At 41.2% G+C, this 26877-nt stretch overlaps 1 protein-coding gene across 3 annotated transcripts; it reads left to right on the forward strand.

Moving 5' to 3' along the window:
- On the forward strand, nucleotides 1–25527 carry LOC129373749 (myosin-11-like). 3 transcript variants are annotated; one of them, XM_055051823.1, is made up of 44 exons: nucleotides 2–104; nucleotides 2630–2927; nucleotides 4023–4193; nucleotides 6040–6196; nucleotides 7325–7352; nucleotides 7930–8029; nucleotides 8571–8597; nucleotides 8841–8867; nucleotides 8961–9053; nucleotides 9735–9798; nucleotides 9889–9987; nucleotides 10096–10239; nucleotides 10376–10471; nucleotides 10546–10664; nucleotides 11285–11437; nucleotides 11527–11700; nucleotides 11797–11970; nucleotides 12583–12697; nucleotides 12783–12976; nucleotides 13057–13178; nucleotides 13601–13670; nucleotides 13838–13998; nucleotides 14074–14182; nucleotides 14264–14395; nucleotides 15030–15236; nucleotides 15900–16037; nucleotides 16116–16239; nucleotides 16786–16957; nucleotides 17049–17261; nucleotides 17488–17632; nucleotides 17706–17912; nucleotides 18602–18706; nucleotides 18783–18935; nucleotides 19862–20110; nucleotides 20588–20800; nucleotides 20872–21084; nucleotides 21809–21970; nucleotides 22056–22184; nucleotides 22379–22467; nucleotides 22555–22678; nucleotides 22778–22986; nucleotides 23310–23418; nucleotides 23512–23684; nucleotides 24611–25527. In XM_055051823.1, exons 2-44 carry the CDS (start codon nucleotides 2763–2765, stop codon nucleotides 24822–24824), a joined length of 6042 nt encoding a protein of 2013 aa, XP_054907798.1. In that variant the 5' UTR covers nucleotides 2–104; nucleotides 2630–2762; the 3' UTR covers nucleotides 24825–25527. The 3 variants fall into 3 exon arrangements, with proteins under 3 accessions (XP_054907800.1, XP_054907798.1, XP_054907799.1); XM_055051824.1 differs by lacking the exon at nucleotides 8571–8597 and having other exon boundaries at nucleotides 8844–8867; XM_055051825.1 differs by lacking the exons at nucleotides 23310–23418; nucleotides 23512–23684; nucleotides 24611–25527 and adding an exon at nucleotides 23205–23303 and having other exon boundaries at nucleotides 1–104.
- Nucleotides 25528–26877: the final 1350 nt, after the last annotated feature.

The following is a 26877-nucleotide window of genomic DNA, read 5'->3' on the forward strand; positions in this document are numbered from 1 at the left end:
GAAGAGCGACATCATCTGCATCACTTCTTTCACCTGACATGATCTTCTCATTTCCCTGGAGTTCAGGCTGCAGCATCCTGCACTGAGGACTGAAGCACAGAGGCGTAAGTAAGAACAGCATGAAACTAACTCTCTGCTTCTATTCTCATTCACTTATTTTAATAGTAAAGTTATGATTGTGCAAGTCAAAGAAATGCAGTAACGGCAGCGGAAAGTTTATCTTCTGTTAGATTTGTAAATTTAATTTTGTTTAAAATGAATTTAAAAGCAGTTAGTTTTTCCTGTTTAGAGTCTTCCTGGGAGAAAAATCCACATTAAAGATGCTGCATTTATTCTTGCTCGCTATGCAGCTGTTGCCACACATGAGTACATCCTAACATGTCACCATTTTGGTGTAAACGCCAAGCTTGGCTGGACTCAGGAGCTGCTGCACCTTATAAGGTGAAATGCCAGATAAGTTTCTTCTCTGCATCCCAGTTGGGGCTACTAGGCTACCAGGAGCAGCAGGTTAGCCAAACATGGGCATTCCAGCATGGCAGCTCTGCTGTTTGACTATCTGTGTGCTGCTTTTCATGTTTTATTACCTGTTGTTCAATGGGAGGTCAGAGAAGCACTGTGACCTGCAGCTCAGGATAAGTGAGTAAGTAGCTCGATGCAAAGCAGGGAAAAGTTCCCAGGTTGTTATCAGCAGCAGCAATAAGTGGGGCAGCTCTCTGAAACCAGGTGGATCTGTTGGCATGCAGCAGGTTGGAGTCAGAAATGATGAGCTAATATTTTATTGAAGAGTTTTTATGTGTTTAATCAGGTTTTATAAAAGCTTGTAGCTACAAGAAAAGCTTCAGAACTTTTGATGTTTGGATCTTTTTAAAAAAATGTTTGTATCCCTGTAAGAAAAATATCTAACTTCCTGTTTGAATTACTTCATTTGAGTGTTTAGTGTCACTGTGATAACTTTTCTGTTATTTTCTTTGTTGAGCACTGGGCCTGTTGCAATAAGTCAATTAATCGCATAATAAATGAGCTCAATAATTTAAATTTTTATAATTTATTGTTTTTCTATTTCTACCAAAAACTGGATGATAAAAATCTCCAGTCTGTTTTTGAAGGACAATTTTGTTTTCAGACTTTATAATTCATTTTATTTGTTGTTTCTGTTGGGTTTTTTTTTTTTTTTTTGGATATTTAAAATGTCTTCCAGTTCCAGTGTTAAATGTTTATTAGAATTTTAAGCTTATTAGTTTCTGCATTATTATGGAATCACCATGACATTACATGGAAATTGTCTCAAAACAATATTATTGTTTATTGCAATAAAATCTGTCATTGGGACTGGCCTGTAAAGATTTATTATGGTATAAGAATCTATAAAACTGGTTGATAAAAATATTAATTTTACTCATAAGAACATTCTTGAATTTTCTGTTCTCAGATTAATCCCTACAGTATTTCCTTATTCAGTAAATTAGAATATTATTGAAAAGTTAATTCACTTTAGCAGCTTGCTTAACACATTATATGGATTAATTCAGATTTTTCAAGCTTTACACTGCAAAAACACAAAATTTTGCCAAGTAATTTTTGTCTATTTTAATACACTTGAAATAATACACAGGCTAAAAATTACAAATAATTTTTAGCAAGATATTTGTAGAAGCTTGTTTTAAGTTAATAATTTATTAATATTTATGAAAAAGTGCTAGTTACATTGGCAGATTATTTCACTTATCACAAAACATTTTTTAAAGTTATGAGTGAAATAATCTGCCAGAGGGAATAGTAGTTTTTAATAAAAATTAAAAAAATTATTTACTTAAAACAATCTCTTGTATTTTGTCTCTTTTAAGTTGATTTTGTCTCATTTCAAGTTTACTAAAATATTTGCACAAGAAACTATAAAAAATACTGGGTATGATATTGTGTTTTTGCAATGTATAATGATTTTCTGTTTACAGCTGATGAAAACACATCATTTTAGAGTGTAGTATTATATCTGATTCATACAAAATATGTATTTTAATACAGATTTAATACATATTTGTTGAAACTGTCACTGTACCATGACAATTTGGTATGAAGCTGAAAAATGTAGTTCCTCTGCCTTCTCCCAGTGCTAACTAAAAACAACCAATCAGAGCCAGGAGGCAGGTCTTAGCGCTGTCAATCACTCCCCCCCTTTCTCTGTTACGCTGCAGTTGTGAAAGCTAAAGTTAATTAGCATGCTACAGATTTAGCAGCGAGTACATGAGATTGATTGACAGCACTAAGACCCTCCTCTTGGCTCTGATTGGTTGTCTTTAGTCTGGAGCGATGCATTTCTCCTGACGGCAGTAGCAGCTCAGGGAGGACGTGAAGTTAATCAATCTTTTCACAGATTATTTGTCTCATAACATTCTGTCATGACATGGTGACAGTTTTAACAAATGTGTAAAAAAAAACAACAAAGACCATATTTTTTATAAAATACGCAAACTGAAGTTTTAATCAAAAATAGAGCTGGGTTCCCAAACTTGGATAAAAACCCAGCTGTCCCATAAACCATCAAGAGAAGGGCCTAAATCAAACTATTATTTCCTGTCTTTAAGTTCTCAAATTTACTAAATGTGTTGATGTTTTACTCCTGTGACATCAGCAGGTCAAAGGTCAAGCAGTTAGAGGAAACATCAACCCCAACCACTACTCTAGAAACCGACACCAACCCCAACATCAGCTCCTCCATCTCTGAATCTCCAGTGAAGGCCGCCACCCCCACTGACCCTGCCAACATGGCCGACCTCTCTACGGACGACAGCAAGTTCCTTTTCTTGGAAAACGACTTTCGTAACAGCGGCGTGGCCCAGGCCGACTGGGCGGCCAAGAAGATGGTGTGGATCCCATCAGAGAGGGAGGGATTCGAACCCGCAAGCATCAAGGAGGAGAAGGGAGAACAGGTGCAGATTATTTACCTCCTTGGCATTCCTCAGGGATCACTCCCTGTCTTTTTAGTTTGTCTACATGCTTATTCTTGACCAGATTCTGAAGAACCGTGATGATTATGCGGAAAACATAAACGAGTAAGGCTGCCTTGCTATTCTAATGGTCTGACCAGAACTGATCAATTATAAACTTAAAGGTTTTGGGAGATATTCTGCATGGAAAAACCTCTTTTGGTTTATAATTAAGGTGGTTTCATGAAATAAAACCAACCATGTTTTTAGATCAATATTTGCCGAACATTCAGTTGGTTAAATAATAAAATCAGTCCTCCTTTTCTAAGCCCATCTGAATTATTGATAGATTATCTTCTGTTCTTGATTCTTTCTCAATTGTATAAAACGTATAACGTATAAAACAGATTTATTTACCAGATAAATCTGGTAAATTTATTTATCTGGTAAATAAATTTTATCAGCACTGCAAAACCTAATGTTTCAGTTGAAATGTTTTAGTTCACTTTAAATAAGACAAAACTAGTTTGCAAGTAGCTTTTCATCAAAATATATGAGATTATTTAATAAAAAGAATCCCTTAATATTGATTAGAAAGAACTAGTTCCATTGGCAGATTATTTCACTTATATCAGAAACATTTTTTCCATGTTAAAAGTAAAACAACATGCCAGTACTGGTACTTTTTCATCAATATAAAGCAAGTCTTTACTTAAACTGAGCATAAATATCTTGCTGAAAAGTTACTAATATGTTAGCTTTGTCTTATTATTAGAGTACTAGGATACCTGCACTGAACTAGAACAACAATACTTTGTAATATATTTTCGATGTGATTTTATATCTTTTTATCTAAAAGAACCAAAATTTAATCAAAATATCTGATAAGCAGCTCGTTTTTCACCTGGACATTAAAATGTAATAATCAATTCATGAAAGTTCAGACATAATTTTACATTGAGTCTGGAAGTTCCCACAAAGCTCTTCACATTTCAGTAATACACAAACAATGTTGTTTCTGAGTTTGTCTCTGGAGCAGAGCCAGCAGCAGAGCCAGCAGAGCGGCTCTGAGTTTGGACTCTCCCTCCCGTCCTGCAGGTTCTGGTGGAGCTCTCCAACGGACAGAAGATGACGGTGAACAAAGATGACATCCAGAAGATGAACCCGCCCAAGTTCAGCAAGGTGGAGGACATGGCTGCGCTCACGTTCCTCAACGAAGCGTCCGTCCTGCAGAACCTGCGAGAGAGATACTTCTCCAGCCTGATCTACGTGAGGAACGCCGCCATCTTATCGCTTGTTTTGCTGTTTAAACTCGACCTGTAATTCCTACCCACTGTATCCGGTGACACTGTAAAAGATGGAGCTGCGCTTTTGCTTTTTCAAATCTGTGCTAATACCATGCTAGCGCTGATTGGGCTAAACAGTTGAGCAGTTAACTTCCCACGGCCAGTTTTCACGTTAGCATGCTAATGTTAGCCTCCATTTTCACCAGAAAACTGAATCTCAGATGTTGAAATGACTTTAAACTAACCTAACCGTCGTTTTGTTTATTCTTTAGAAATCAGTTAGTTTGCTAAATGTTGTGCCCAGGCTAGCTACTGCTAGCATTACCAGAGTATTTACAAAGTTCTTCTCTACATTGTTTGGATTCAAACAAAGTATTTATTCACTTGATCAACGTTTTGGATGACGATATTTTGAATTTGTTATTTAAAATTATTATAATTGTTATATGTAATATGTTATATTTGTTATATTGAATTTGACTCAAATTCAAATTTTGACTAGTCTACACATTTTTGTGTTTGTGTTCAAACCTCAGTCGGTCATGGAAGATGGCCGCTTGTACTGCACCAGGTTCAGATTCTGGTTCTGGTTCTGCTGGAGGTTTCTTCCTGTTAAAGGGGGAGTTTTTCCTCTCTACTGTCCCTTACACATGCATGCTTGATTATAAGGGATTTCCTTAAAGTCAACATCAACACAAATGATTGTTTCCTGTTGCTGCATCCAGCAGCGAAAGCTTCCAGTCAACGACTCGATGCAGTCTGCTGGGTGTCATGAGACTGAAAAGTTTTTCACCTAATTTTAATAACAAATTGAGCTGAAGGTGCTGTTAGTGCCTCCAGTTGACGTTTGCTGTGAATAAACGCTGCACAAATAACAGAATTAAATTAATGGCAGCCATATTGGATTTTTAGGTTTGGGTTGGTGGAGAATCTCAATTTTCTCATAAATGCAACATCTGCTGGTATTTTAGTTAATATTTCCATCTTGAAAATGACATCATAACAGCTTAGTTAGCATGCTAAAGTTGATGTTAGCGATTGTTTACTTAAAAGCCCTTGCAGGGACAGGCATCCCAAATTAGTGACGGCTATAAAAACATGTTTATTGTTGAAACTTATCTTTCCCTATCAAATGAATAAATGAAAAGCTTATCAATGCTAAAGTAACATCAGTGCTTACTTTATTACTATCTAACTTATTCAACATACTAAAACTGACTTGTATCTCGCTATGGTTTCTACAATGTAAAAAAGTTATGATACCCAGTAAAATTAAATCAAAGAACAACAAATAAAACACAGCTAATGCTTTAGAAAAAACACATGTCAGCGTTTTTCTTCTTTCATGCTAAGGCTTTTGGCATGCTAACATTCACAGTTTTTGGGTTAATCTTTTACTTCCAGAGCTGAACAGACCAAAACTTTATCAAAACTATAAATGTTAAAGTCACTAGAAACATTACAGCCATAAAAAGCAGTGAAGTTCGGTTTTAATCCAGATTTAAGTCTCAAGGATTAGCTGCTAATCTTTCTTTCTGGACTGAGGATTTTCTGGCAGATTCAACAGCTAATACTTTGTTTTTCCTTTTCAGTTTTATAAAAATCCTGTAAAAAATATCAGTAGGTGTTTTAGCCTTGAAGTCCTTGTTGGAGAACTAACAAGGTGAACAGAAACAGGACTGATAATCCTGTGTTTACCCATCCTGTGTCAGTGATTAAATTACTTTCCAGGTCATATTTAGACAAACAGGAGAATATTTTAACACAATGCAGGTAAAAAAGTGACTTTATCCTGGTTTTAAAGTAACTGTGGCTTCTTTCCTCCACAGACGTACTCGGGTCTGTTCTGTGTGGTGGTGAATCCCTACAAAATGCTGCCAATATACTCAGAAAAGATCATCGAGATGTACAAGGGCAAGAAACGCCACGAGGTGCCGCCGCACATCTACTCCATCACGGACAACGCCTACAGGAACATGCTGCAGGGTAAGCCCCGACTCCACAAAAAGTTCTGTTTCAAAAAATATCTCTGTGTAACAATTACTGGAAAGTTTCTGCTCCGTAATATTTTCCTGCATGTATTTATATTTGTATACAATATTCTTACCAACGTTTTGACCCATTCTTTTGGTCTATATGGCCTTCAATTTTAGTTTCACCAGAACTCCAAACATGATGCCTATGTCTCTGTTGGAGTGATGGCTTCTTCATTGCTGTGTGGCATTTCAGGACACATTGCTGCAGGAGTCATTCTCATACTGTATTTTGCTCATATGAGGCTAACATTGTAATAAAAAATAAAATTGTTTTGATGTGAAGTTGGCAAACTGCCATCGGTATAAAAACGTTACATTTCAGAGTTTAACAAGAAAAGTAAAACTGCAATGTAGTTGAAGCTAAAGCACAAAATTTTGCAAAGTATTTTTTGACCAGTTTCTAGTGCAAATATCTCAGTGCACTTGATAAAAGACAAAACTAACTAAAAGTAACTTTTCAGCAAGATATAGGACCTTGATTTGAGGCAATAATTCCTTATTACTGATTAAAAACTGCTAGCTCCATTGCCAGATTATTTTACTTATAACAAGACATTTAGTGTTTTTTATTTTATAAATGGATCTAGTACTTTTTAACCAATATTAAGGAATTAATGATTCTAAACAAGCTCCTATGTTTTTCTGAAAAGTTACTTATAAGTCAGTTTTGTCTTATTTCAAATGTTCTCAGATATTTGCACTAGAAACTACACAGACATACTTGGTGAAACTTTTGATAATTTTGTCTGTAGGGGCTTCCGTACACCTGTGAATATGTAAAATCCTGATCTTCAGTGTTTGACTGTGTTTATGAACACTGGAGTTATTCCTGACAGAACATCTTCTAGCAGACGAGCTGAGCTTGCAGATGAGCGAGGAGACTGAAGCCTCGGAGCGTGCCGACCTCAAACTACCTCCCAAATTTCCATTCAGCCCCAGAACGGCCATACATGGATTAGTCGGCCCAGATCGCAGCGACAGAACCACCTGCTAAATTTAGATCAGAACTAAAAGAGGTCCACCTCAGAGTTCAGGATTTTAGCTAAACTTCCCTGATTCCCTCTCTGTCTCTCCACAGATCGTGAGGATCAGTCGATTCTCTGCACGTGAGTCAAAACACACCACAAACCGTCACTTTCAGGAGGAAAGGAAGAGCTTACCCTTTAATTTAAATGTTTTTTAATCCTGTGAGTCATGGAACTATATTTTGGCTGTCCTAATAAGCAATAAATCAATTAGTCGTATAATTTATCGTTTCTCTCTTTCTACCAAAAACTAGGTGGTAAAAGTCTTCATTCTGGTGTTTCAAATAGAGCTTTTTTGAAGGACAGTTTTGTTCCCAGAGACTTCATAATTAATTTTATTTGTTGTTTCTGTTGTTTTGTTTATTTATTTTGGATATTTAAAATGTTCCAGTGTTAAATGTTGATTAGAATTTAAAGTTGATTGATCTTAGAGAATGTTTTCTTATATTGTTATTACATTACTTTATAATGGTTTTAAAACAACATTATCATTTATCGCACTAACTTTTGCCAGAATTTATCATCCAACAAAATGTGTTCAGACATAATAAAGAAAAGAGAAACTTGGAAAAGAACAGGAGTTTTGTAAAAGAAATGAGGATGAACAAATAATTGGCGTTTTGCTGCTTCTTAAAAAGTGAAATATTTTTCCAATTAGTGGCGAGTCCGGAGCCGGCAAGACAGAAAACACCAAAAAGGTGATTCAGTACCTGGCTGTCGTCGCCTCGTCACATAAAGGCAAGAAAGACGTCAACCCTGTGAGTAGGAATAACCGAGAAATGAGAAAATTCATTTTAAAAAGCAGATCCTTTGAGTTTTTTTGATTTTAGATTTCTTGTTGATTTAGTTACAGTTTTTCTTCAATTTAATTTTTTTTTTCTGGGAAAAAGTTTTTGTCAATTTAAAATTTTTCAGATAAAATTTTTTCAGTTTTAAAATTATTTCTCAATTTTATATTTTTTGTTTTAAAGTGGTTTGAATAAAACGGGAGGCTTTTTTCAGTTCTCAGCTATCTTTTAGTTTTAAATTTTGTTTGATCAAACTTTATGGCCCTAATTTAGCTCCGTAGAGCCTGGCTTAGAGCGGCCATGTTTTTCCCAGGATGTGCAGCTTACGGATCCAGAAACAGGCATGTGAGGTTAACTGTCATCCATAAATTGCTCTGCATTAAATTCTCACTCTACCATGATGCGTTTCATGTCCCAACATTTTCTGACTGAAATCCACCTTTAGATGTTTCCCTTTGTTCTGTGAAAGCATGAATCTGTAATAAAGCATCTATTTCACTGTATGTGACAGGAGTCAGTTGCAGCAGCTGTGGCCAAGGTGAGAACAGACTGATGCTGTTTTCTTCCTCCTGCTGGGCTTTTTGGTTTCCTTCTGCATCCTTCTGAATGACAAATAATGACAAAAACAAAGGAGTCCATATTACCTCATAAATCCTCCATAATGATAACTGAAAGTTACACTCGTGGGTTTTCTGACTGAAGCCTGATTTCTGCTCGGCGGCTTCATAAGCTTAAAGAATAGTCCTTCATTTTTAATGACTTGTTTTTCTGATTCTTCCAGCAGCAGCAGTCAGGATCTCTGGCCTATGTGAGTAAAAATCCAGTTTCATTGATTCCTGTTGTTTGTTTAAGGAACAACAGTAGTTCATTAAATAATGTCCTACCTGCTTCTGGCCTGCAGGGGGAGCTAGAGAAGCAGCTGCTGCAGGCTAATCCCATCCTGGAGGCTTTTGGAAACGCCAAGACCATCAAGAACGACAACTCCTCCAGATTTGTATGTTTTGCTCACCATTTAATCATAGTTTTTATTATTCAGTTCATTTTTACCTATTTAACAAACACTCACAGTCAGACCACTTAGCTTTAAAAAACACATGGAAATCAAAAACAAATTGTTATTTACTGTTAGTGTTGTGTGCATTAATAACATTTTAGACTCATTTGTAATTTAGGAGTATAATAAAAGAAAAACAGACTTGAGTTGCTTTGACAGAAACAAAATCCAATTCTGCATCTTTAATGTAAAACTATCCGAACATTTTTATAGATTGTAGTTATTTATATTTATATCACTGATTGAATAATTTTAAATTCAATAAAAATAACTGTTGATCTGTGCAGAGCATTATAAGCAAGCTACGTCTTAAGAAACAAAAGACATCTCTCATGACTGTGTGTCAAACTGTGAGGTAAACAGCAGCACTAACGCCCCCTGGTGGTCCACCAGTTTTAGAAAGAGCTTTAAAATGATAGCGACACAAAGCAGCACAAACATTTGGCACCAACATAGTCAGATCAGAAGGTGATCAACTTCACTCAGGTGAAAAACAAAATTACACTTGTTGTCCTGATAAATAAAGCCAGCACTCCCAGAGGTGGACTCCGTTTTTGCTTCAACTTAAGAGAAATTCATGGAACCAGAGTGAAGAGTGACATGGCTGCTGTCCTTCCACAGGGGAAATTCATCAAACTAAACTTTGATGTGACCGGTTTCCTCGTTGGGGCGAACATTGACACCTGTATCCTTATCCAGCAAAGTTTTTCCGCCTTCCTTTTCCTAAATCAGCCACCATAAAGGTTTCCTGCTTAACTCCAGCCGATCTGAACAGACCTGCTGGAGAAGTCGCGCTGCATTCGTCAGGCCAACACAGAGAGAGCCTTCCACATCTTCTACTACATGGTGGCCGGAGCCAAAGACAAGATGAGGGGTGAGAAAGTAGCAAGCTTTGGGGCTTGAAGGAAACTTCCTCCTGTTCTTCAGATCAGTGCCACAGTGTTTGTCTGGATGATAACTGTGTGAGTTTGTGTTGCTGCAGAGGAGCTGCTGCTGGAGGGCTTCAGCAGCTACCGTTTCCTGGTGGCGGGACATGTGGAGATTCCCGGTCAGCAGGATGACGAGCTTTTTGACGAGACTCTGGAAGCGATGGAGATCATGGGCTTCACAGAGGAGGAGAGATTGGGTATGAGCAGACATGGACGGACGGATGGACGGATGGATGGATGGATGGATGGATGGATGGATGGACGGACGGACGGACGGACGGACGGATGGATGGATGTTATAAGCTGTAAATTGTCGGCCATCTTGTTTTGCAGGGATGCTGAAGGTGGTCTCCACTGTCCTCCAGCTGGGAAACATCAAGTTGGAGAAGGAGAGGAACAGCGAGCAGGCCACCATGCCAGACAACACTGGTAATCATGGTAACACTGCGACAAGGCTCCGCGAGGAGGCGCCGCAGTTTCTCTGACCCCCTCTCCCGTTTCAGCGGCTCAGAAGGTGTGCCACCTGCAGGGCATCAACGTGACCGACTTCACCCGCGCCATCCTGACGCCCAGAATCAAGGTGGGGCGGGAGGTGGTGCAGAAGGCCCAGACCAAGCAGCAGGTACTCACTGTTCACCCATCGCTTAAAGGGAACCGACTTCTGTTTGGGTCTCAACTGCTTCTAAAAACACTAGAGTTTTTAGCAATGTGTTCATGTTTTTTGGTGTCTAGAAAATGAGCCGTTTCAAAAACCTTCCGATTGTTAAGTCACACTGTGTTACCCAGCAACCTAAGCTGAGCTCCAGCATGTTTGGTCAGCTGGTTTTACCGCTGTATGCGCTGTACAATGGCTGCTGGAAAAGACAAGTTTTTTGTTGTTGACTTACCATCCAGAAGCTACTTGTTGCATTCTTGTTGCTTGTGCAGGAGGTTCCACTTCTGCTTTTCAAAGATATACAGATATATATAATTGCACATCTGTTCACAGCCTTTTTCACTTGTGAGTGTAAACATTGAGTTGGGGGAGCTTGGCTGGCAGCATCTTATTCAAATTTAAAGTGACAAGTCGATGTAAAACAGCTCAAAATGGGCAGAACTGACTGGATTAAAATCCCATTTTCTCAGATTGATTTTCTGAAAAAAAATTATCAACATGTTTTATTTAGAACATGGACCTACCCTAATCTGTTCATGGGAGAACAAGAGGTCATTTCTTCAAAATTTTCTTAAAACCGTCTTCAGGCTGATTTTGCAGTGGAGGCATTGGCCAAGGCCATGTACGACCGCTTGTTCCGCTGGATCCTCGCCAGAGTCAACAAGACACTGGACAAGAGCAAGAGACAGTCGTCCTCCTTCCTGGGAATCCTGGACATCGCTGGCTTTGAGATCTTTGAGGTGAATCCTCCATGAAGAACTTCCTCTGGTCGGTTGGTTTCACTGGGTTTCCATCTGTTGTCTGACTGGCAAAGTCTCTCGTCCTGTAGGACAACTCGTTCGAGCAACTCTGCATCAACTACACAAACGAGCGTCTGCAGCAGCTCTTCAACCACACCATGTTCATCCTGGAGCAGGAGGAGTACAAGAGGGAGGGCATCGAGTGGAACTTCATCGACTTCGGCCTGGACCTGCAGCCCTGCATCGAGCTCATCGAGAGGCCGGTGAGCGCTCCTGCAAGCATGGCGGTCAAAATGACCCCGGTGGTCCAAAGACCCCATGGTATTCTGCAGGTTTTCACCTTCCTAGTGGTTTTCTAGAACAATCCTCCAGGCATCCTGGCGCTGCTGGATGAGGAGTGCTGGTTCCCAAAAGCCACAGATCAGTCGTTCGTGGACAAACTCCTGAACACCCACACGGGTCACGTGAAGTTCTCCAAACCCAAACAACACAAGGATAAGCTGATGTTCTCGGTGCTTCACTACGCTGGAAAGGTAACTGAAACAGCCTGAGATGGAAATTTTCTTTTGATTTAGTGACTATAATTTAAAGTGTCAAAATGACCTTCAGATTCTTCTGTCGCCGTTTCTTCAGTGACAAACGGTCCATCTTTGACCATTTAAAAAATCCAGTAAAAGATGGAAAGTACCTTGTTTATGCAACCTTTGAGTGGAAGTAGGAAATACTGCCACCTGTAGGCGGAAGTTAGCATCACATAAATTCAATGTTTCTGACCATTTTTGCACGAAAAAACATGAGATTCTGCTGATGTTTCATCGATTTCAGCATTTTTTTAAATTCTTGTAATTACAACTTCATTCTGGTAATATTATTTCTTTAGTTTTACATAATTACAACTTTATTTTCAAAATGAACACATTTCTTTTCCTAGCCTGGCACTAGCACTCAGCCATACTGACATTGGTGAGAAAGCAGCAGAAGTTTCAGGAAAACTCTCAGAAAGTTTGGTCAACTATTGATAAAGACAACTTTGAGAGATCATGAGGAATTATACCTACACACCACAAATTATTAATAAACAAGAGCTCAGAGCCACTTTTGAGAACGACTTTCTGGTAGGTTTTCTGCTTTCTTTCTCCCTCCAGGTGGATTACAACGCAGCCAACTGGCTGACTAAGAACATGGATCCTCTGAATGACAACGTGACGGCTCTGCTCAACAACTCCTCCAGCGGCTTCATCCAGGACCTCTGGAAAGACGGTGAGTCCTCCGATCGCACTCATTCAGACAAGTGTAGACGCTCTCCGATGCCACGGTAGCACCGTTCTGTATCATCGCCCTGCAGTGGACCGAGTGGTGGGCCTCGACACCATCACCAAGATGTCGGAGAGTTCTGTTCCCAGCTCTACCAAGTCCAAGAAGGGGATGTTTCGCACGGTGGGTCAGCTGTACAAGGAGTCTCTGGGGAAGCTGATGACCACGCTGCACAACACGCAGCCCAACTTCGTCCGCTGCATCATCCCCAACCACGAGAAGAGGGTGAGCACCACTTTTCTCTTGCTGCAAGCGGCCGGCGCGGCTTTTCTGTGATCTCACTGGCTGCTGCTGCGGCTCTGCAGGCCGGGAAGATGGACTCCCACCTGGTTCTGGAGCAGCTCAGGTGTAACGGCGTGCTGGAGGGGATTCGGATCTGCAGGCAGGGATTTCCAAACCGCATCGTTTTCCAGGAGTTCAGACAGAGGTGAGGGAGCATTTCTAGTAGAACATTTAGATGAAAATTTGAGCCAATACATTATTCCAGTAATTATTGCAATAAATGATCATATTATTTGAAGAATATTTTCAACTAATATAATAATGGCTTATTAGAGCAAGAATATCCACTCAAAGATAAAAAAAAAAATTAACGCTGGAACTGGAAAACATTTAAAAAATGCAAAATAAACAAAACAGTTGAAACAACCATTAAAATGTTTTCTCTGCTTGATGCCGATGAGCTGATCCTTATTTAACAACCAGGATTTCTTTCCTCTGAAGAGAAGCTCCTCATGGCGTCAGCTGAGGTTTAAAAACTTCAGTCCTATTTGCGCGATTAACTTCAGGTGGTGGCTGTTGTTCCTGGCCAGGCAGTTTGTGGAAGTAAATGTCCTCACCTGTGTGCAGGTATGAGATTCTGGCTGCCAACGCCATCCCGAAGGGCTTCATGGATGGAAAGCAGGCCTGCTGTCTGATGGTGAGCTTTTATTTTGAAATGTATTATTGAAACAGGTGTAAAGAACAAGATCTTAGATATCCTCAATCTGAGCATAAATCAGTTTTATCGATTAATCAGGTTTTTGAAGATTGAAGTTAATTAAAATCTGATCTTTATTCTTAATCCCTCTCGCCTCCATTCCTCAGGTGAAGCACCTGGATCTGGACCCGAACCTGTACCGCATTGGTCAGAGTAAAATGTTCTTCAGGACGGGAGTTCTGGCTCAGCTGGAGGAAGAACGAGACCTCAAGCTGACCGTCGTCATCATCGCCTTCCAGGCGCAAGCGCGAGGCTTTCTGGGGCGAAAGTGAGCGGAGTCATTTCAGGGAACATGGGCCTGAAGTCGTCAGTGAACCAATGAGTGACGATTTGTTTTTTTCAGAGCGTTTAGTAAACGTCAGCAGCAGCTGATGGCCATGAAGGTCATCCAGAGGAACTGCGCTTGTTACCTCAAACTGAAGAACTGGCAGTGGTGGAGGCTGTTCACCAAGGTCCGAACTGGATGTCAGGCGTGATCCAAATCCTACATGCATCCTGACCTTTAACCTTAACCAGATCAATGTGTGAACCAGGTGAAGCCGCTGCTGCAGGTGACCAGACAGGAAGAGGAAATGGGCCAAAAGGAGGAGGAGCTAAAGGCGGTGCGCGAGGTGGCGGCTAAGACTGAAGCTGAGCTGAAGGAAATCTCCCAGAAACACACTCAGGTGAGTCAGACGCAACATTTACCCATTTTATCTGGAGAAGCAATTTGGAATGAAACAAATTGATTATTAACAAAATCATCGCATAATGTAGTAATCAGTTAATCATTAATTAACTGATTAAACATTAATCTAACCGATTAGCAGGCAATACGTTTTTAGCTTCGGATGTGTCCTTTGCTACAAATGACCAAGTGTTCATTAAAGGAATTCTGCTGTTGCATTTTAGGCAATAAAATGTTTATTTTTGTTTTTAAAAAAGGAATTGAATTATTTGCACCTTTTAATGAATTTCTAATATTGTGCAAAAAGGCTACAGAGGTGAATGAAAAGTTTGCAGAATGTGCCAATTTTTTTGTTCGATTAAATGTCAGGGTAATCAATTAATCGCCAGAATAATCGATTAACCATCAGAATAATCTATTTCTAAAATAATTGTTGCCACAGGCCTACCTTAGTCTTTTTTAATCCAATCCTTCATTTGCAGAAAAGTTACTTGTAGGTTCGTTTTGAATAAATAAAAACTGGAGAACATGGTCATTTTTCTTTGATTAACCAATTAATCGTCAAAATAATCGATTACTAAAGCAACCGTGGAAGCAGTGACATGGTTAAAGATGGAGGCTTGTGGTTGCAGCTGGCTGAGGAGCGAACGCAGCTGGAGCTGAAGCTGCAGGCCGAGACGGAGCTGTACGCCGAGGCGGAGGAGATGCGCGCGCGTCTGGAGGCCAAGAAGCAGGAGCTGGAGGAGGTGCTGCACGAGATGGAGGCGCGGCTGGAGGAGGAGGAGGAGCGCAGCGTCGCCCTGCAGCAGGAGAAGAAGGACATGGAGCAGCAGCTGCAGGTTCTCCTAACTTTATTCAGCTCAGGAAAACAATGAGAAAAGGTTTCAAACTGGCTACTGTGGCGACTCCTTACAGTTATTGAACAATATTAACAATGGAAACAAATGTTTTAATGAAAGAATCATGTAAAATAAAACAACTAAATTCAATTGTAGTCAGTTCAGTTTAGCTCTGTTCATTTCCTTCCAATGTAGTTCAGTTCAGTTCTGTTTAGTTCAGTTCTGTTGAATTCACCACCAGTCCTTGACCCAATTCATTCAGTTCGACTTGGTTCTGTCCAAGTTTCAGCTCAGATAAATTCAGTTCAGGTTGTATCAGTTCTTTCTATTCAGTTTATCTCAGTTCAACTTAGTTTGGTTTAAATCGGTCCAGTTTTATCACACTGAATCAGATCAAGTCAAATCAATTTATCTCAGTTCATTCAAATCAGTTCAGTTTCATTTAATTCTGTTTAATACAGTGCAGTTAAATGTTCAGTTCATTTATTCATATGTTGATATTTATGTGTATTTTACGCTTAATCTGTTTGAAAATTACAAAAATAAAATACGTGTCCTTTTGTCTACTTTAAAAAAGACGCTGATGGTCTTTTGAGGTTAAAAGTGGGATTTATGATCGATCTTTTGTTCTTAGACTGACTGCTGTCGCTTTGTGTCGTTCAGCTGATGGAGGCGCACATCGCAGGGCAGGAAGATGCTCAGCAGAAGCTCCAGATGGAGAAAACGGCGGTGGAGGGGAAAGTGAAGAAGATGGAGGAGGACGTCATGCTACTGGAGGATCAGAACAACAAGCTGCAGAAGGTAACAGAAGGACACATTTTTAAGAAAAATCTACAGTTTCAGGATGTTTTCCTTCTGACTTTCTGTCGATGTTTTCAGGAGCGAAAGCTTCTGGAGGAGCGCTTGGCTGACATGAGCTCCAACCTGGCAGAGGAGGAGGAGAAGTCAAAGAATCTGACCAAACTCAAGGCCAAACATGAGTCCATGATCTCCGACCTGGAAGGTGAGGCAGCACTGATTATTGATTATTATTACTCCTTATTTTTGTCATGATTTTCAGCTTGCAGCTCATCCCAGAGTTGGAAAAATCATTAATCAAAATGTGCAGCTTGATTTTTAGACATTTTCTAAAACGTTTGGTGGGGAAATGTAAAAATATCTGTAGGACAAATTTGATAGCGTTAACGGAGTCCCATGGAGTCGAGGAAAAACAAAACACACACTTCCTGAATAATTTCCACCTGCTGATGGCTTTAAGTCCCAATCCAAAAAGTAAGTTCCCTAAAAAAGGCAGAAAATGGTGGAATCACAAAAACCAGTCTGTTTGTTTTGCCTGTTATGTTGCTCCATACAAACCACTTTTTTACCTATCTGAAACCGTCACACCTGAGAAATGCATAAAACCAAAATCACACAGTGGAAACATGAAGTAACCAATAAACCAGCAAACCTGAAACTTTCCCATGTAGCAGTTTCATCGTTATTTACATAATTCAGCCTGAAGAAACACAAATGCCCAGTGGTGATTGCTTCGGCTTTTTGACTGCAGTTCGTATGAAAAAGGAGGAGAAGGCTCGTCAGGATGTGGAGAAGGCAAAGAAGAAGGTGGATGCAGAGCTGGCCGACCTGCAGGAGCAATACGCCGACCTGCAGGCGCAGCTGGCCGAGCTACGAGCTCAGTTAGCGGCTAAAGAGGAGGAGCTCCAGGCTACACAGACCCGGTGAGACCAAAACTAGCATCAGAATCGACTAATATGATGTGGTCCTACTGCACCGTAAATCCACCCTAATGAATCATTTCTCTGTTGACAGCTTGGAGGAGGAGAGCAACCAGCGCGCATCGCTGGTTAAGAAAGTTCGTGAGTTGGAAGCGTTGCTGTCGGAGCTGCAGGAGGATCTGGAGGCAGAGAGGGCGGCACGGGGGAAGGCGGAGGCCGCGCGACGGGACCTCGGAGAGGAGCTGAATGCACTGCGCTCCGAGCTGGAGGACAGCTTGGATACCACCGCTGCTCAACAGGAGCTACGGTCTGTGAAAACCATCACATCCCATAATAACCCACAGGCTGCACTCACCAACAGAGTCTTGATTTACTGAGTTTGTTTGTATTTGTTAAAAATGTAAACTCTTTTTCTTAGATAATTTAAGTAAAGCGTAGCATCATCTGCATAGAGGGTCATTTCTGTGCCAGTTTTTTCCATTCTTGTTGCTGTTTTCTTCTTCATGGTGACATCTTGTGTTTCATATTGTTAGAGCAAAACGAGAGCAGGAAGTGGCAACGCTGAAGAAAGCTATGGAAGACGAGGGGCGGAGCCACGAGGCCCAGGTCCAAGAACTTCGTCAGAAACACAGTCAGGCTGTGGAGGAGCTGACCGAGCAGCTGGAACAAGCCAAAAAGGTCGGATCGCGTCTCAAAATAAACTTTTTATCCCATGAAGGTTTTTCATTTGGCTCCGTCTCCTTCCTTCCAGGTGAGGGCCAGTCTGGAGAAAGCCAAACAAGCTCTGGAGAAAGAGTCGGCAGACTTGAGCGGCGAGTTAAGATCCCTCGCCAGCTCAAAGCAAGACCTGGAGCACAAGAAGAAGAAGGTGGAGGCTCAGCTGAACGATTTAAACTCCCGGTTCAACGAAAGTGAGCGGCAGAGGAATGAACTCGGGGAGAGAGTATCGAAGCTGAATGTGAGTCAAAACATCTACGATTTACAAAATGCTCCTGTCTGTATGATGGAGCTACAGAAATGTCTCCAGCTTAAGCTTAGTGGTGAAGTTAACTTACTGTGGTGCTAAACTGCTCAGTGATTTATAAATGAACAGTTTCTGAACTCTCAGTGGAAGGACTGCAGAACCAGGTGCTGTTCTCCATCTTCCTGGTTTTAGTCAGAACACCAGCAGCAGCGTTCTGGATCTGATTGATTTTTTTAGGCAGACCTGTTGCAGTAATCAATGCAACCAAAGATAAATGCATGGATGAGTTTCTCGATCTTTTGGGACATTAGTCATTAAATCCTGGAAATGTTCCTCAGGTGATAGAAGGTCAGAGTTCAGCCTGATCTCTAGTTTTTGACTGAAGCTGTATGTTGACCTAAAGAGACTGGTCCTCTTTAGGTCCACAGATAAAAACTTCAGTTTCTGTTCAGCTGGAGGACGTTTTGGCACATCCACTGGTGACGCCATAACGTAGAGCTGTGTATCGTCTGCGTAGCTAATCTTACTCCTCCCTCTAACCTGTGCCAGTGGGAACAAGTGCATATTAATCCTAGCAATGAACCTTGCTCATTTACAAATATATTACTCATGATGTTCTTTAAGGCTTAGCATTATTTTTACTTTGAGGTTTTTGTGCTATAAAAAGAGTTCTGCTCTGTTAGATGGAGCTGGAAAGCATGAGCGGCCTGCTGAACGAAGCTGAGGGGAAGAACATCAAGCTGAGTAAAGACGTCTCCAGTCTGTCCTCTCAGCTCCAGGACGCCCAGGTGAAACACTCGCCTGACGATGTGAACACAGCTGCTCCAAAACCACTGACTGTGAGCCCACCTTCCTTCCCTCCAGGAGCTCCTGTCTGAGGAAACCCGACAGAAGCTGAATCTGTCTGGACGGCTGCGTCAGATGGAGGAGGACAGGAACGGCCTGATGGAGCAGCTGGAGGAGGAGGCGGAGGCCAAACGCGCCGTAGAAAGACAGCTGTCCAGCCTCAACATGCAGGTCAGTGACACAAACTGACATTCCTGTCCAGGAGAAAGGAGAGCAGTAAAAGGTAAATATCTGACACTAAGAATCAGATGCAGAAAGGATGTGAGGAGAACGGGGGCTGTAAGAATCAGGTTTTGTTTGTTATGAATCTGGATATCTGGGAAAACAGAAACATTTTTAGTCATTTTGGGCTTTAACGCCACAAAACTCCATTTAATATCCATAAAAGTAACTTTTAATAAAAACTCAGACAGAAAACTGTAATCACTTTGTGTGTTTATTTGGTAAAACAGACTTAACACCAATAATTCATCAATATATCCAAAAACTTGCTAAACATGAGTCAAAATCTATGTTTTCTGACGCTTTAATAACTTTATTCTATTGTGCTCAATTTATATATCTATCCACACAAATGAACAACCTGACACAAGTTAAAAAAAGTACCAATTATTTCACTTATAAGACGGGAAAAAGGTTTTTTTTTTATGTGTGACATAATTATTTACCTAAAACAAACTCTTATTACTTACAGAGTTACTTTGAAGTTAATTTTGTCTTATTTCAAGTTTACTAAGATCGAGACTTGGTGAGATTTTGTGTTTTTGCAGTGAAAGACGAACAAACTTTTGGTCTAATGGGAAATAAAATTTATGCAACCAGGTTTTCAAATCTTTTTATGCATTTTTAGTTTTTTTCAGTTGAGTTTTGTGTCTATGTGTCACATTAAAGGTAGAAAAATGTTTTAAAAAATTTACTACAGATTTTTTTCTTTGTCTGAGATCCATTGGATTCCAGGAAACTATGTTAAACAGAGATAATATTTTTATGCTTTCGCACAAGATCTGATGTTTTCTGGCTAAATATTTATGCCACAGTCAAAAGCATGTTTTTATTCCCAACCTGCTTTTCTTAACTCTCTCCTAACTGCCTTCCAGCTTTCTGACCACAGGAAGAAGCTGGAGGAGACGTCAGCGGCGGTGGAGCTGCTGGAGGAGGGGAAGAAGCGGCTGCAGCGCGACCTGGAGGCCGCGCACGGCGAGTACGAGGAGAAGGCGGCGGCCTACGACAAGCTGGAGAAGAGCCGCGGCCGGCTGCAGCAGGAGCTGGAGGACGTCCTGATGCACCTGGACGCCCAGCGGCAGCTCGTCTCCAACCTGGAGAAGAAGCAGAAGAAGTTTGATCAGGTCAGGGGTCAAACTCTGCAATCCTACCAGACCTTCAGTCCAGATACATAAGAATTGGCTGCAAATATTACATGATCTTTTAAAAGAAACAAGATAATAAGAAAACTTAATACATAGAAGAAAAAAATTACAATGTTGTATTAATAATTTATTCTTGTTTTATTTCAACCCGTACAAAAATAAAGTTATGACTTTACTCTTGTGATACTATCATTTTATAATTTTATAAAATATTACGACATATTATGACTTTATCCTCATAATTTTACATTTGAAGTGTTTCTCTTAGTACGGTCCTAACACTGCATCAGGTTACCAGTTTATTATTTTATCCTCATTCTGCTGCCGCCGGCCCTTTAAGGATCTTCCTGACCTTGAATTGACCTGAAATGAAGTGATTTGGACTTTAAACTGTTTCCGTTCTCCTGCAGTGAAACCAGAAAACTGTTGTTGTCGTGGGTCTCTGCTGTCCTGCAGATGCTGGCCGAGGAGCGCTCGGTGTCGGCCCGGTTTGCGGAGGAGCGCGACCGGGCGGAGGCGGAGGCGAGGGAGAAGGAGACCCGGGTGCTGGCCCTGAGCCGGGCGCTGGAGGAGAGGCAGGCCGTCCTGGAGGAGGCCGAGAAGGCCGCCAAGGCCCTGCGGGCCGACATGGAGGACCTCATCAGCTCCAAGGACGACGCAGGGAAGAGCGTAAGACGGAAACCCGCAAGAAACGTCGACCCGGGTGAAGCGGGTGGAGCTGACCTCTGACCCTACGCCAGGTTCACGAGCTGGAGAAGGCCAAGCGCGGGCTGGAGGCCTTCGTGGAGGAGATGAGGACGCAGATGGAGGAGCTGGAGGACGAGCTGCAGGTGGCGGAGGACGCCAAGCTGCGTCTGGAGGTCAACACCCAGGCGCTGCGGGCGCAGCACGAGCGCGAGCTGCAGGCCCGAGACGAGATGGGCGAGGAGAAGAGGAAGCAGCTCCTCCGTCAGGTCGGAGCGTCCAGCGTGACTTCATGACCCTTAAACTGCTTATTTTATTCATTTTAACATTTTATAGGTAATTAATCAGATTAATCTCAACTAATTTTAGTTATCAATTAACTGGAATAAACAGATTTTTAAAATGACCATTTGCTGGGAAAATTAATTCAAACTGTACAAAAATACATACTGGTGCTTTTTGTATTTAATAGAAAAAAAACTTATTTGTCTTTGATTTTATTTAACTAAGGATTTCTCACATGACATTTTAACTTTCACCTTTTTAAATTCTGTTTGAAAAAATCAATTTAAGTTCCTTTTGTTGTGCATTTATTAATCAAAAACATAATTACAAATTAGTAGACAGTATTTTTCTTTTGCTAGAAAATATTAGTTACAATAAATAAATTACATTTTAAGTTATAACTAATATTTTCTTGGTGATAAATCAAATTAATCATGATTGTTGAAATAATCGCAGTACATAATTAAAAACAGTTATTTTATTTAAGGGTAATTTTTTATTATTATATTACTTTTTATTAATATATAGGTATATATATCATTTTAAATACTTTGTTTAATACAAAAAAAATTTTATTTTATTTTTCACTGAACATTTGTAGTGTTCTCTTCTGATCTTTCTTCCTCATCTTCACTTCAAACTGGCTGATGAATACAATGTTGGGATAAATAAACATGAATTTTGCTGGGTGTGATTTTACCTGTTCAGGTGCGGGAGCTGGAGGCGGAGCTTGAAGAGGAGAGGAAGCAGCGAGGTCAGGCGTCCGGCGCCAGGAAGAAGCTTGAAGGTGAGCTGAGGGACATGGAGGAGCATCTGGACGCCACCAGCAGGGGGCGCGACGAGGCACAGAAGCAGCTCCGCAAAGTCCAGGTCTGCAGCCGCCGCTCGCTTCTGCACAAGAACATGGATTCACTCGTTCATCCAGTGATGATGATGATGGGCGCTCTGCTCTCAGGGGCAGATGAAGGACCTCCAGAGGGAGCTGGACGACTCCAGAGCCGCCCAGAAGGAGGCGCTGTCCTCAGCCAGGGAGTCAGAGCGCAGAGCCAAGATGGCGGAGGCGGAAATCCTCCAGCTGCACGAGGTCCAGAAAATGACCAGAAGCAACTTCCTGTTTAAACCGGTTCCTGTTTAAACCGGTTCCTGTTTAAACCGGTTCCTGTTTAAACCGGTTCCTGTTTAAACCGGTTCCTGTTTAAATTGGTTCTTGTTTAAACCGGTTCCTGTATGAACTGGTTTTATGGACGGGTTCATGACGTGTCCTCCTGGTCCGTCCAGCTGCTGGCCGCGGCGGAGAGAGGCAGGAAGCAGGCGGAGACGGAGAGGGACGAGGTGTCCGAGGAGCTGGCCAGCAACTCCTCTGGGAGGTCAGTTTATGCCCTTGTGGAGCCCAACCAGGCCAGGACCGCCCATGGTCATTCTCACCTCCACGTGTCACTTCCTGTCCCTCTCAGGTCGATGCAGTCGGACGAAAAGCGCCGCTTGGAGACGAAGCTGTGTCAGCTGGAGGAGGAGTTGGAGGAGGAGCAGGCCAACATGGAGAACCTGACGGAGCGTCTGAGGAAGAGCCAGCAGCTGGTAGAGCCGCCCCCGCCGATCCCTCCACTGTCAGGCGACGCGGGCGCCGCCTGACCCGCTGCCTGACCCGCCGCCTGACCCGCCGGTTTTGTTTTCCAGGTGGAGCAGCTGGGGGCGGAGCTGGCGGCGGAGAGGGCGTCGTCTCAGTGCAGAGAGGGAAGCCGGCAGCAGCTGGAGAGGCAGAACCGGGAGCTGAAGGCCAAACTGCAGGAGGCGGAGAGCCAGAGCCGCTCCAGGCTGAAGGCCGCTAGCGCCGCCCTGGAGGCCAAGCTGAGGGAGGCCGAGGAGCAGCTGGAGGCTGAGAGCAGGTACCGCCGGTGTCAAATGGTCACATACATGAAGGTACACGATGTATTCCCCCAATTCTTTGGCGCTAAATAAAATACAACAAAGAAATGAAAACTTAAAAAAGAAAGTAATTTAACAATTTTAATCTGAAAAAAAACCCTCAAAATCTAATGAATGTAAAAAGTATTATTGAGTCTTTTTTCAGTTTCTATTTTACTTTTACTTTATTTTTTCCAAGCTCCCTGATTGCGCTCCATAGGGGGCAGCAGAGAGTTAAACTATGAGCAAGGCGATGCGAACATCCAACCTGAAGCTAACTTCGCAGCGCTGTGAAAACTTTCAGGGAGCGTCAGGCCGCCGCCAAGAACCTGCGGCAGAAGGAGAAGAAGCTGAAGGACCTGAGCGTCCAGATCGAGGACGAGAGGAAGCAGGCGCAGCAATACAAGGAACAGGTAACCAGGGCAACCTTCAGAGCCCCGCCCAAACGCCTGTCCCGGTCCGATCCCTGTTTAACCTCGGTTTGCTCCGGTCCGTCCCGATGACAGATGGAGAAGAGCGGCGTCCGGGTGAAGCAGCTGAAGCTGCAGCTGGAGGAGGCGGAGGAGGAGGCGCAGCGCGTGGCGGCCGCCCGCAGGAAGCTGCAGCGCGAGCTGGACGAGGCGGGCGAGGCCAACGACGCCCTCAGCAGGGAGGTGGCGGCGCTCAGGAGCAAACTGAGGTACAAGGTCACCCACAAGGTCACAGCCAACTAACAGTCTGACATGTTGACTGATAACCAGAGGCGACACCAAGTGGGGGCCAGAGAGGGCCATGGCCCCCAGAATGTCACTTCCAATTATTTCATAACATGAATCATGAAAATGAAATGAAATAACTGTAAATATTTCTCTACATAAAAGGTATCTTTAAAAGTAAATTTCACTATTTAAATTCTTTATTAAAAAAAGTAGATTTCTTTATTTCATAGGATGTTTATATATTTCATATTTTCATGATATATTTATTTGTTGATGTATTCAATTATGTAATGTATTTTGTGAATAATGCATTTTAATTAGGACAGATATATATTTTATGTTGTATTTATTAATTTTGTCATCACTAACCATGATATTATATAATTCCATATTTTTGGTTGGTCTGGCCAACTTTATATGAATTTTCTAGAGCCGCCCTTGCTAATAACTCTTCATGTCAGTTAGGATTACCACTTATTTCTGTTTAAATACCAGAAAACTGACAATTTAGTTTTTTAAGTTTTTTTAAATTTGAAGTATTAACACATTTCCTTAAATTTAAACAAACTGAAACAAGAGAAAAGAAACTAAACACAAATTTATTTGGGTCAAATTAAATATTTTCAGATGAATATCTGTACAGACGAATGTTTTTGTTTTGTCTCTTAAAGGGTTTGAAGTTTGATCATTTCAGATAATTTGTGAATTAAATTTTCATTTTCTGCCTCTCACGTCTCGCTGCTCCTGTTTCTCTGCTTCCTTCAGACATTACTGATCTCTCCTTAAACCTGGAAACAAAAAGAGCATTAACTTCCTCCACTTCCCTCTGCTTCAGGGCGCTTTAACCTTTCTCTTCCTGTGCTTCATCTTCTTCTCTCTTCCTGCTGATGTGCGCGGCGCCTCGCAGGCGTGGCGGAGGGGATTCGGCTTTCAGCGCTACTCGGATCAGCTGCGGCGGCGGCGGCGGGATCAGAAGCGCCTCGGGTCTGAGCGGCGGCGCGACCCGGCGGGCCAAAGACAACTCTCTGGATCAGCAGGAAGAGGAACCGCCCTCCCCGTCTCCTCCCACAAGCTCCCCGGATGAACGCGATGAGGCGCACCCCTGCTGCCCTGACGAGTGAAACGACCCCACGCCTCCTTTATTATTAAAATATATTTATACACTTTTCATTTCAAGATAATGTGGATTTATGTCAGCATTGGTGTTTAGAAAATAGAAATTATTCTAACCGGAGTTAAAAAAATGTCATGCAAAATGAGAAAAAGATTTGAAATATTCCATAATATATTTATGGGTTGGTAAAGAAAGCAAATCAAGATATTTTCTGATTATTTATGAATTACCTAAATTTATTGGAAATAAACATTTAAGTGTTTTAGTGGAGCCGAGTGTGTTTTTGTTTTGCAGTAATGGGGATGCAGATGACACAATTAGTAGAACTTAAGCAGAAATTAATACTTTATAAACTTAAAATGTAAAGTAAATAAGTGGTTTCTGTCAATGATTTTGGGTCATATGATAATAGAGTACATGAGATGCTAATTTTTATAAAAAGTTATGGGGGAGGAAAAACAATTGTTTTATTTTAAAATACCTCAATTTAATGTAAAATGGCAACTTTTTCTACTAAATCTGCTACTTCAGCTCGTTTGGAAGATTTTAAAGTGAATCAAGACTAAAATAAAGATGTTTCTGTCAGGCATGAGTTTTATTGCTTTTCTCAGAAACATCATAAGCAGCAATGAGCATAAAAAACAAAACATCACATTCATCCTGTGTTAGTAAACATACAGTAGAATAAAACATTTTCTTTAGAGAAGCTTCGATCCTGGAACTGCAGATTTCTTCTTCTCTCACTTAAAGTTTTACAAGTAATAACCGATTTCTGGACGGATCAAAAGTTCTGGTTCAGACTCAACGGGAAAACTTGCGATATTAAAAACTTTGGTTCATTCTCTGAATTAAACACAAATAAGATCAAAAACATTTATTCCAACTCTATGCTGCACTTCAAAACATTCTGTCACATTAACTACAAGCCTCAGTGGGATTTGTTGGGACTTTTATAAACAGAACAACACAAAGTCTGAAAGGTGTGGTGTGCATTTATACATTTAGATCAAATCCGGTATAAGCAGAAGTGTCCATCATCTGTGAATAATTAATATTTGTTCTGTGAGGATTCCCCAGCTTCATGAAAACAATCTGGAGAAATTTAAAGCAAAACTAAATGTTGACTCAGAGTCTGAATATAAAGGCACAAAAATGTGAAATAATATGTAGCAGTACATATTATTTCACTTACAGGAAGACAGTTTTCTCCAGTTAAAATTTAAATAATCTGATTGGATATCGTCATTTTTCATCAATATCAATAAATCATGGACTTCAAACAAGCTGCTTTATCTTGCTAAAAAGCTGCTTGTACGTTAATTTGTCTTATTTCAAGGACACTAAGATATTTGTACTGCAAACTAAATCAAACGTTACGTAGTAGGATTGTGTGTTTTTGCAGTGCAGCAGGTCTGTAACTGAAATCCAACCCTGAAAAGGGAAATGTTTGTCTCCGGCGGCCCGGCCCGGCCCGGCCCAGGCCCAGGCCCGGCCCAGGCCCGGCCCAGGCCCGTTTGTGTTGTTCTGTGGACAGTAGAGGGCGTGGAGCTGCAGGACAGGAGCGCTGAGATGATGTGAAACTTTTCAGACGGTGTGAAGCTGAAGGTCTGCTGTCATATTTCAGAGATTAAAGAATGAATTCATTTGTTTATAACACAAACATAAAGGCTTTAATAGTTTAGGTTTTACCTATCATCTAAACTTCTGTTCTGCTCCCATTTCCCCTTCAAAAGTACAATGTGCATCAGAAAAGAAGCATTTTATTTTCTCCAGTGTCTGTCTTAGTTTCCACAAACTCAGCACTTCAGGATGGTTTTACATCCTGTTGTGGACAAATTAGCTAAATTTTCTCTGAGTCTTTGTGCTTGTTAATACACTAAACATCAACATTTGTTACAGTAAATAAATCACATTCACAGTTGAGAAAAAAACCCATACTACCGATAGTTTTTACACAGCAAGTATTTATGACCGTTTTTAAAGTGTATTTTTCTCCCTACTGAAAAGTGCTTGACCAGATAAAGGGCGGGAATCACCATGGCAACCAGAGATAAAGGCGG

Source organism: Poeciliopsis prolifica, unplaced genomic scaffold (assembly GCF_027474105.1).
Source record: "Poeciliopsis prolifica strain line A6 unplaced genomic scaffold, Auburn_PproV2 SCAFFOLD034, whole genome shotgun sequence".
NCBI classification, from domain to species: Eukaryota; Metazoa; Chordata; class Actinopteri; order Cyprinodontiformes; family Poeciliidae; genus Poeciliopsis; species Poeciliopsis prolifica.